General features: G+C 38.5%; 1 protein-coding gene across 2 annotated transcripts; it reads left to right on the top strand.

Moving 5' to 3' along the window:
* The first annotated feature begins 735 nt into the window (after nucleotides 1–735).
* LOC149199632 (ribonuclease TUDOR 1-like) lies at nucleotides 736–9183 on the top strand. Of its 2 annotated transcripts, none has more exons than XM_089402516.1 (17): nucleotides 736–912; nucleotides 3014–3172; nucleotides 3703–3777; nucleotides 3876–3989; nucleotides 4183–4287; nucleotides 4387–4593; nucleotides 4725–4937; nucleotides 5049–5156; nucleotides 5328–5498; nucleotides 5705–5902; nucleotides 6012–6377; nucleotides 6522–6752; nucleotides 6981–7169; nucleotides 7331–7411; nucleotides 7503–7694; nucleotides 7855–8235; nucleotides 8632–9183. In XM_089402516.1, exons 2-17 carry the CDS (start codon nucleotides 3023–3025, stop codon nucleotides 8812–8814), a joined length of 2964 nt encoding a protein of 987 aa, XP_089258642.1. In that variant the 5' UTR covers nucleotides 736–912; nucleotides 3014–3022; the 3' UTR covers nucleotides 8815–9183. The 2 variants fall into 2 exon arrangements, with proteins under 2 accessions (XP_089258642.1, XP_089258641.1); XM_089402515.1 differs by having other exon boundaries at nucleotides 2960–3172.
* Nucleotides 9184–11783: the final 2600 nt, after the last annotated feature.

Below are 11783 nucleotides of genomic sequence, written 5' to 3'. Positions count from 1 at the left end.
TAGCTAGGGTTAACCCCAAAGGCTTCGGGGGAGAATTGACCATTTGACCAGTTGAACTAACCCTTGGAACTGTATATAGGTTTAACTCTTATTTATTATTAATAATAAAAAATATAATAATAATAATAATAATATATATATTTTTTAATATAATGAAATGAATATTTTGATAATTATTATAAAATAGCGATCTATTAATATTTACTACTTATTTAATTTATATAACTACCCACTTTAATTAGATAAAGATGGATAAAGACATATAGACAGTTAACTAAACCCACTTAACTAAACATCATGTAGAACTCCAATAATACACTATTTTTAACTTGTTAAAACAATTTTTACAATTTTAGAGTTACAAGACACAGTTCCTTGAGAGTTTAGAAAAGCGAAAAAATATTTTAATACAATTCTTTTAAAAAAGCCTAAAATTAATACAAATAACAAAAAAACAATAGAAACTGGTGTGTCATTGGTCAACCACTTGCCACGTCGGCCGGTGACGACGATGGGCTGAGGGGATTCTCCATGCAAGATCCGGGAAATCTGAGCCGTCTGTACAGATTATCCACACGTGGCATTGCCATGACCCCACCTATTACTGCCCGGCGGGGAGATTTGGCCGCCAAATATTGCCGGCGTCGGTTTACGCCCATCCAACACCTGAGACCTATAGTTAATGCTTATTGAGGCCTATAATTAATGTTTAAGTTGTTACATGTGAACACCCTAAGTTTTGCGGTTAGAGTCCAGGCGGGTTGAGATTTTTGAGTTTATATTTGTGGGTATTTTGTTTTCAGACTCCTTTTTAGAGAGACACGGCTTCAGTGCCTTCGATTGTCCTCTGTTGCGTTCTCTCTCTGATTTTCGGGCTTGAATCTATCGCCCGGCCTCGTCTGGTCCGATCAGGTATGGAGGATCTTTTTTTTACCTGTTGAAAATGATCGAAAATCGTTTTATTTTTTGTTTGGTTTGGGTTCACCGTGGATTTACTATTGGGATTTTTATAAAAGAACCAGTTTTGAAATCTGGATCCATGTTTTCTTGTGCACAAGAAGGCCAATCTCTCATCCTTTTGTCGCATGTTAAAACATAGCATGGTGTGTTCTTCTTTTCTATATTTGATCTTTTGGGCATCCATGGTCTGAAGATTCTGGATCCAAGATTTGATTTTGCATAAATCAGATGACTTTTGTAGGCATTGAATGTAGGTGCAGATAAAAGCCAAGTTTGTCGTGGCTATATTATTTGGGATAATGATGGATCCATATGTTTGAGGTTCGCATCGGGGGTCTGGCTTCTGTTATAAGCTGGAATCAGCAGTGCGAGAACTGCGAAGATCAAAATTCTAGCGTGAAGCTCCCAAACTACAGTTTGAACCTTTACCCTCCTTGGGTCAAAATCGAAATCTTATCCATGAAATTTTTAGGGCAGCTCATGTCTGTGAAAGAAAAAAAGTCGGTGTCTGGTCAATGTGGGCACTGAGTTTAAACAATTCTTAATGGATTGATCAATCATCGTTTTTCACCGAATAAACAATAGATCAATGTAGTACACGACCGTTGGTCATTAGATAAATCATTCTGGATAGCACCCTTTATACAAACACTTCCAATAGACTTTTGCTGGCAATATGCAATTGGATATGCTTCCTTGTTGTCGTAGCTTTCTCTGATTCTGATCTTGTTAATTTGATTCTTGTTTTAATCGAGGAGGTCTGGACAACTGAAATGTACGTGCTTTAAATGTAAGCTATGTTTCCAGCAGCCTGAACAAGAGATCTGATTCTTGTATCTTTCCCATTTCTGTTCTTGTTCCCAACCCTGTCTTGATAGCCCGTTTCTTCTTCTGTTATTGTTCCCTGTTTTGTTTCTTGTTTCCTGTCTTTGGCGACACACTATTGAAGGTGCTTATGTTATAGTTTAGCAGAGTTCCTTTGACTTAGGTGGCAAGTTTAATGGGCGACTGTTCTAGGAAAATCACTAGGACTTGCGCCCAGGCTCATCCCCTCGAAATTCATGCCATCTGGGTTTGGCAGACCATAACAGGAACTGAATCCTTTTAGATGGCTTGATACTCTTTCGACCTTGATAGTGAACCAATGCATCAAATTTGATATTGTCTACGAAAAAGAACTTGAATTTGCAACCACATCTTCATTATTGGTTGTTTCACAGTGGTTGATGATTCTGGTTCCTTTGTCAGCCTAGCCAATGACCAGAGGCCACTCAGTTGACATGCTTTCTTCATTGTGACCATTCTGTCTTTCTCTATTTTCTTTGGCAGGGGTGTTCTTTACTGTAAGGTTGAGGGCTTTGCCCTCACAGTTATTTTTGCATTTGTTTTTGCTCTTTCCAAGAAAGGAGTGCTAGGAACTCCTAAATTGGCTGTCAATGCATGCTGTACTCTTCAGCCCATTAGATATTTTGGCACTAATGGAAATTAGTATAATTTGAATTTTTCTTATTTGGGTAGGTTGTAACTTTTGACTATCCTGTCTATATCTTGGTGATTTAGGAACCCACCCTTTATTCTAATTTCTTACCAATATCCTTGAAAGGTATGCTTTTGAGAGCTATCATCAGAAATCTGATTTCTGGTATGTTGATATTGATAAACAGGAAACTGTTTATTTTTAGGATAGCATTTTTTGGTGGATAAGTAGTAAAAATGGAGCAAATATTAATGCACTGCCTTGATGTTTGAGTGGGTTTATTGCAATTACTCCGGGTGTTATTTTTGTGCTTTTAATTGAACAGTATTTTCTTTGAATTGCCTAATGCACTGCCTTGATGTTTGAGTGGGTTTATTGCAGTTACTCTGGGTGTTATTTTTGTGCTTTTAATTCAACAGTATTTTCTTTGAATTGCCTACTAATTTCCTGTGAATTTTTTATTCCCTGCATTAACAGGGGTTTTTTGTTGACGCTGTAATTTTTTTGTTTTTGGTTTTCCAGATAAAATAGCCACTGTTGTCTTTATTAGAATTCTTTTTGTGGCACGTTCTGCAGTTTTTAGAAATGGCATCAACTGCAACAACCACAGGATGGTTGAGAGGAAGAGTTAAGGCTGTACCTTCAGGTGACAGCCTAGTCATCATAGGCAGTGCAAAGACAGAGTTGCCACCTGAAAAACAAATTACACTGTCGTCTCTTATGGCTCCCAAACTGGTATGTTTTACTTTTCTCTTCTCAAATGTGTTTTGAATGTAGCTTTCTCATTCTGAAATCTTCTTCAGCCGTGAGTGTTTATGAGGGAGCTTCTCTATTCAAGTTGTATTGTTTAAATGAAACTTCAATAAATTGGAAATCTTAAGGCTTTGGTTGCCCTTTTTCACTTTATTTCTCTCCTAACCATCAAATTTTATCAGCAAATATGACATCTGTTCTGATTGCCTTGTGCTTTGGTTACCATTGTTAACTTTATTTCTCCTAACTATCATGTTTGATCAACAAATAAATGTCACCTGTTCTAATTGCCTTGTGTAAATGAGTAATACATTTCCATTTTTTCTTGGTTAGTGTTCATTCATGTAGATGCCATTTCTAGAGCCAATGTCATTGTGTCTTCACTATCCATTGCTTTTGGACGTCATATTATTATATTTAGTTGAAAAGCAGTATGCTACTTTCATACTTGTTTTTATCACAGATGTTTTTTTAATAACAAGTAGGATTAACTTTACATTTACCTCATGCAGGCTCGCAGAGGGGGCATTGATGAACCGTTTGCCTGGGAAAGCAGAGAGTTTTTACGAAAACTTTGTATTGGGAAGGTGAGGATTATGGCTGGATCTTGTACATGGTTTGCATTTCTGATTTGGAGTGAACATAAACATCATGATAATTTTAAATTATTCCCTGGTTCGTGCAGGAAGTCACCTTTCGAGTAGACTATACTGTGCCCTCTATCGGAAGAGAATTTGGCTCAGTGTTTCTTGGTGACAAAAATGTTGCTCTGACCGTTGTATCTGAAGGTTGGGCAAAGGTACTACTATTTTTACATTATTGATTTCTATATTTCATTGTTCTTTTAGGTAACCATTAATTTAGTATGAGTACCACAAGAGTTGTATCTTCAATCTTTACATTAGTTTTGTTAAAGTTTACTTACTTGGAACAATGCCCCTCGTAACTTTATTTAGAGTTCTGAATACATAATGTGATGTTCCTAATGACAGGTCAGGGATCAAGGACCTCAGAAAGGAGAAGCTAGCCCTTATTTAGCAGAGTTACTGCGGCTCGAAGAGCAAGCCAAGACACAAAGTCATGGCCGGTGGAGCAAGGTAACTTTTGAAGTTAGCCATTATGACAATACTAAAGTATCTTTTTGTTACTCATAACCAAGTGAGCATGCTCTGAAGTCTGAAATGTATTTGTGGCAGACACCTGGTGCTGCAGAGTCCTCCATCCGGGACCTGCCTCCATCAGCCATTGGAGATTCAAGCAACTTTGATGCAATGTCCGTCTTATCTGCAAATAAAGGAAAACCTATGGAAGCTCTCGTGGAGCAAGTTCGAGATGGCAGTACAGTACGGGTTTATTTGCTCCCTTCTTTTCAGTTTGTGCAAGTTTTTATGGCAGGGATCCAGGTGAGGCATTTGTTGTATAATTCTGTTTATTAATATTTAGAAATAAGTTTTCTTAAACAATGGATATATTCCAAGTCAATAGTCTCTAATTCATTTTGTATTCATATTTATTATTGGTCTGTTTTACACAGTCTCCATCTATGGGAAGAAGACCTACTGCATTGGAGACCCCAACACCCACTGAAGTAGTTTCAGACGAAACAAATGGGGAAGTTGAATCTTCTTCATCTTTAACAACAGCACAGAGGCTTGCTGCATCTACAGCTGTATCAACTGAAGTTCTGCCAGATCCATTTGCGAAAGAGGCAAAACATTTCACTGAAATTAGAGTTTTAAACAGAGATGTGAGTTAGTCAATGCCTTGATTTCTGAGTAGATTCTTCCAATTATTTCTGGTTTCGTTTACTTGTGTTGATTCATTTCCCAGTAACTAAATGTGTTTACCACGTCTACAGGTTCGGATTGTGTTAGAAGGTGTTGATAAATTTAGTAATTTAATCGGTTCGGTATATTACCCTGATGGTGATGTTGCAAAGGACCTCGCATTAGAGCTTGTAGAAAATGTAAGTTGACAATTTCATGTACACATCCAATGCTTCTCTATTGTCCAGAAATTGTCATCTTCCAAGCACATTAAAGTCTTGAGGCACATGGTTCTTTGTTTTAGTGTATGGTTTGGTTTTTAAACATATATACTGATTAGTGCTTCCTCTCTGTTTTCCTATTTCATTTAGGGATTAGCTAAATTTGTTGAATGGAGTGCTAGTATGATGGAGGAGGATGCCAAAAGGCGCCTAAAGAATGCTGAGCTCCAGGCAAAAAAAGATCGCTTGAGGATCTGGACTAATTATGTTCCACCTCCTTCTAATTCAAAAGCAATTCGCGATGACAAGTTTACTGGAAAGGTTCGTCTTAATTTCCAGTGACTAAGTACCCTCTATTGATAACATGGAAAAAAAATCATGTACCCTCTACTGGTAACATGGAAAAAAAATCAAGGCATTTTACTTAAGTTTGTGTTCAATTTTTATTTCTATTTCACTTGATATGAAGCAAAGTACAGCTGCTCATTTTTATGTGCAGAAGATCTGAAGATTTTGAATATTTGCAGGTTGTGGAGGTTGTTAGTGGAGACTGTATTGTTGTTGCTGATGATTCTGCTCCCTATGGGAGTCCTTCGGCTGAACGAAGGATCAATTTGTCAAGTATCAGAGCTCCAAAGATTGGCAATCCACGAAGAGATGAAAAACCTGCTCCATATGCTCGTGAAGCAAAAGAGTATTTACGTAGCAGACTCATTGGCAAAGAGGCATGCTCAACTGTGTAACAGTTGTATTTATCTGTTGCTTACAAAATATGGTTCTAAAGTGTTCAATGCTATCTGTTCAGAGGGATTAAAATTGGCGTTTCTTTTGCAGGTCTATGTAACAATGGAATATGCCAGGAAAGTTAGCATGACTGATGGCCCTGCACCACCACCATCATCGGGAATGGCAGATTCAAGAATAATGGATTTTGGATCTGTTTTCTTAAAATCTCCGTTAAAGTCTGAGGTTGACGATGTTGTCCCTACAATGACATCATCTAGCCACCCAGAGGGTGTTAATGTGGCTGAAATGGTGGTTGCAAGGGGATTTGGTACAGTGATTAGACACAGGGATTTTGAAGAGAGATCAAACTTTTATGATGCTTTACTTGCTGCTGAATCACGGGCAATGCATGGGAAGAGAGGAATACACTCAGCAAAGGAGTCTCCTGTGATGCATATAACAGACCTTTTGATGGTGAATATTTTTAAATCTTTGATTTGTGAATAATATCTATGATCTTTGGCAAGTTACAATCATGAATTGGTTTACTAGTTTATGTAAATAAACAAGCGTTTTCTGGTCTGACAGTTTAACATTCTTAAGCAAAATTCTGTGCAGGCATCAGCTAAAAAGACAAAAGATTTTCTACCCTTTCTGCAGCGAACCAAAAGGCAAACAGCTATTGTTGACTATGTCTTAAGTGGACATCGTTTTAAGCTGCTAATTCCAAAGGCAACTTGTGCTATTGCATTTTCGTTTTCAGGAGTGAGATGTCCAGGGCGTGATGAACCATATGCAGATGAAGCAATAGCATTTATGCGCAGAAAAATTCTGCAGCGGGATGTTGAGGTATGTGGGTTGTGAATGTTGGAGCATTGACTTCAATTGTACAAGAGTCCTAGTCAAGACTCAGTGGGTTTCACATATGATATTTGGAAATGTAATAGATTTGTAGAAATTATGCTATTCACAAAGGGTTTCTATTAGTTATGGCATCATATCTTATTTGTATTTTGGTGTGTGTGGACTGATATATTACAGAATTCTAATGGTAGATTGGGTATTCCGTGATTTCAGGTTGAAATTGAAACAGTAGACAGGACTGGCACATATCTGGGATCCCTTTGGGAATCCAAAACAAATATGGCAGCAGTACTGTTAGAAGCTGGTCTTGCAAAGCTGCATCCATTCTTCAGTACTGAAAAGACAGTTGATGGTCACCTTCTAATTCAGGCTGAAGAAAATGCCCGAAAGCAACGTCTGAAGGTTTGCTTCTTTACATGATCATTTGTTTTCTTACATACAAAATAAATAAAATACTTTGCTGTCTGTTTCTTGTATGATTTAGACAGCTATAGTTTGTTTATCTGTCAAGAAAGACAATGTTACATTGTTCAGAGAAATAATGGGATTAACTTGCAATTCAGGTCTGGGAAAATTATGTTGAAGGCAAAGAGCCTGCTAACGGATCTGCTTCTGAATCAACTACGAAAAAGGAGGTTTTGAAGGTAGTTCTGGATATTTTGGGACATCGATGATTAAAGTCTAGGCATTTGGCATTTTCATGTTTGAAAGCTAAAGATCTCTAAAAATATGTAGGTTGCTGTTACGGAAGTTCTTGGCGGTGGAAAATTTTATGTTCAAATTGCTGGTGATCAGAGAGTCTCTAGCATTCAGCAGCAGCTTTCTGGCTTGAGCCTCCAAGACAAGCCTTCTGTGGGATTCAACCCAAAGAAGGGAGATATAGTTCTTGCTCAATTTAGTGCAGATGGTTCCTGGAATAGGGCAATGGTCAGTTATTTTTCAAAGAATATATTAGCTGATACTTAGTTGAACATCCGATGCCAATTAGCATTCTGGCACTTGCATTTTAGAATGAGATGGTTATAATTTATTAGAGTTGTCTTTGTTCACCTTAATTTACAATATTTATTTGCGCTCAACTGTATAGGTCGTAAATGCTCCTAGAGGTGGAGCTATAGCCTCTCCTAAAGATGAGTTTGAGGTTTTCTACATTGACTATGGGAACCAGGAAACTGTAATTTACAGTAAATTACGACCTCTAGATCCTTCAGTTTCTTCTGCTCCTGGTCTTGCGCAACTTTGCAGCCTGGCATACATAAAAGTGCCAGGTTTAGAAGAGGATTTTGGCCAAGAGGCTGCAGAATATTTTAGTGAACGTACACTTGGAAGTTCCAAGGAGCTCATGGCTATGGTAGAGAGTCGTGACACCACTGGAGGAAAGGTAAAAGGTCAAGGGACAGGAACTGTCCTACTAGTAACTCTTGTTGATGTTGAAGCAGAGACAAGCATAAATGCTGCTATGCTACAGGTATTGTTGAGTTTTTCTTTTCTTAATAAGCACTCAATATAATTTGTCTGAGCTTTCATGTGATGTCATTATGAGTACTGGGTCAAGTTTGGATTGTTAGTGCTGCCAATGAGTTGGTCTTTCTGCCAATATGTCAAACATGCCTGCAGTGAGTCTGACAAGTACCTGCAGGTCAGACCCTGAAAACATGTCTTATGTAAAAAAATAAATGCCAAAGATGAAAATAAAAACCTTCATTTTAAATGTAATATGCTGCTGAGTAATTTTCTGAGTTTCGTCGACTCATTCAGAGCTGAGTTATTAAACTTTGGCGTGATGATTTGATGACATTCTGTTTGTCTCCTTTCCTGAGTATTTCTTGAACAGTTATTGATTACATTGTTTTTCTTCTTACAGGAGGGTCTGGCTCGATTGGAAAGGAAGAAAAAATTTGACACAAAGGAAAGACAATCTGCCCTTGATAATTTAGAAGAGCACCAGCAAAAAGCCAGGCAAGGCAGGTTGAATATATGGCAGTACGGGGATATTGAGTCAGATGAGGAGGAAGTTCCTGCCACCCGAAAAGGTGGGCGTCGGTAGGGTTGTGGAACTGAGTCAGATGAGGAGGAAGCTCCTGCCACCCAAAATGGTGGTCGTCGGTAGGGTTGTGGAACCTGGAGTAGTAGTATAGCTTTGTAGAATTAGTGGTTTTTATCATCCGGATTGGTGGTACTGGCTTGCCCTTTCAATCATATAGCTTGGGCAGTTTTGAGCATTTTAATTTATAGATGTAGTGTGTTATTTTGGGATTGAAGTCTAATAATCTTCTCTAATTATGGGGAAAGCTGGTTGTGATTCTGGTGGCAATTGAACTAACTCAGCCCATAGACGAGTCATCTGCATTTCACATTGTGAACATTTATTTTTATAAAGTGTGAATAAAGCAAATGTACATTGTCTGGCTTAAAATTGTGCACTGTCTACCTTGTTATTTTTAATTCAAATTATCACAGATGTGCAGTGTAGGGAACTCTTGTAACTTCCCAATTTTTATGTCTATTGAGATGCTTGTTTTGCCACTTTTCTCAATGGAATTATAGTACGAATTAGGTTCAATCTAATGTGAATTATTGTATGACACAATATATCCTTTGGCATGTTCAGGTCTCCCCTTCATCAATTAGGCTCAATCTAATGTGAATTATTGTATGACACAACATGTCCTTTGGCATGTTCAGGTCTCCCCTTTATCATTGTGCACAATTTAATGTGCAGTAATGAAATGGCTTTGGGTACAGGTAGACTACAATTGAGAGGTGCATTAATGAAATGGCTTTGGGTGTAAGTAGACTGCAATTGAGAGCCCTGCTCTTCCGAAACTAATGGTTACATTTATGCCTCTTTTCTCAATAGAATTATAGTACGAATTAGGTTCAATCTAATGTGAATACAATGATCTAATGTGAATTATTGTATGCCACAACATATCCTTTGGCATGTTCAGGTCTCCCCTTCATCATTGTGCACAATATAATGACATGGCTTTGGGTATAAGTAGACTACAACTGAGAGGCCCTGCTCTTCCGAAACTTATGGTTACATTTATGCATAAATCTGCATAGCCTTTAATCTTTATCCATAGTCTGCATGGCTTTTAACCACAAAAGAGCTTCAAAGGTCCTTGATTAGGATGGAAAATATACTTCCAATGTCAATTAAGCGTTTGTGACTCTTCTTTGTATGTTATTGCCCTCTCATAAATTTCCAAGATCGCTATAAATAAATGAATGGAAGACCAATTCATCGACATTTAAATCCTTTCAAACTTCCACCTTTTGTATAACCTTTTGTTCCCTCATTGTTGATCCCCATACAATATTCAACTACCACAAAATCGAAGGTTTCAGACATGTTAGTGATTAGTGTTAAGAAGTGCATTAATATTAAAAAATAAAAGAAAAGCTTCATGGTGTTCAACTTTTCCTACACAATTTAAAAGAACTTGAGTATTAAACTTTAAAAGAACTTGTGTTCTCTTCTTGGGATGTGCTTCATTTACCTTTGTTGCTATAATTATTTTTTCCTACTCGTCTAAAAAAAATCTTATTCTCAAATTGTATAGAGAAATTGTTAGTTTTAACCCTATACAATTGATTCTATGAACATATTCCTAAAAAAAATAAAAAAGGAAGTAATGATGTGCTTGATGCTTACAAATCACATGTGCTAATTATGCAAAGAATATAACACAAACATTCTCTCACTTATTGTTTTCTTTGTATACAATGGGTCATAGGAGTACATGATCAATAATCTAGGGCACCAATGCCCATTTTTTCTCCACACCAAGTGTACTTCTCAATGCTAATTGAATTTGTTAGCGAATTTGCAACATTCTTCAAGGTGTCCATTGTAATCAACACCCTGTCTTCAACCATGTCTCTCGCCAAATGATATTGAACATCAAAATGCTTTCTATTAGAATGATAGGATGAGCTTTCTGCTCTAATTATTACAATTTATACTTATAGCTTGTTCTACCAACCCAACACTTGAACATAATATTTGTAACCATCGTTTTCTTGCATGAGTGGCTGCCATGAATTCAACTTATGTAGTTCCTGTCACGCCCCTACATTGGCAGTAATCTTCCAACCGCACTATAGTGACGTGCAGCACCATCGAACACTTTCTTTTCACCAATACTTATGTTCATGGACAACACCTAACCATTCATACTTTTTTTGTTACCAAGTATTATCTTTATCCTTTATATAGATGAAAACCCATACATATTCATCATCAACAACAATTAACACATGCAATTGCACAACAGTATAAAGGGAGGGGCAACTCCTTGCAATATGAGTCTGCCGATATATATAATTTTCCACTTTTACAAAGTATAAGCTAAATCTTGGGAAACCCCAAATTTACACTTAGCCAAATTTCCAACTTCGGCAAACTCGGTTGCCCAGCTCGTCGGCGCCTCTACACGGTCGCCGCACGACTCACAAATCCTTCATTCACCTCGTCGCACGTTTTCACCTGACTCGCTCTTCGTTTGGTCGGCAAACGCCCAAACTGTGTTTACTTGCCCACACGCAGTCCCGTTTGCTTGACTCTCAGCAAACACCCAAATCGTGTGGAGCTACATGTAGCACTGCCTGCCCGACTCTTTGTTCACGACCTCCAGTTCCAACCTTCTTTTCGGCGTGCACGGCGTGCCCTCACCCGGTCGCCCGTCTGCACGGTCACCCGCGCCTTCGCACGACTCACTTGACTCCGCACGAACGCCTTCACCCAAACGACCTCACCGAGTTGCCACACAACTTCACCCGGGTCGCCACACGACCTCACCCGGGTTGCCACACGACCTCACTCGGCTCGCCCGAACAACTTCACCCGGGTTGCCCGATGACCTCACTCGGCTCGCCCAAACGACTTCACCTGGCTCGCCTAAACGACTTCACCCGGGTCGCCCGACGACCTCACTTGGTTTCCCCGAACGACCTCACCCGAGTTTTCTGCCCGACGAGCTCGCCCGAGTTTCTTGCCCGACGACTTTG

This window comes from Pinus tabuliformis, chromosome 2_1 (assembly GCF_031772625.1).
Source record: "Pinus tabuliformis cultivar Carrire ecotype Pingquan chromosome 2_1, CPIR1, whole genome shotgun sequence".
NCBI classification, from domain to species: domain Eukaryota; kingdom Viridiplantae; phylum Streptophyta; class Pinopsida; order Pinales; family Pinaceae; genus Pinus; species Pinus tabuliformis.
Note: the sequence above shows the minus strand (reverse complement) of the source record. Positions and strands in the feature narration are given on the sequence as shown.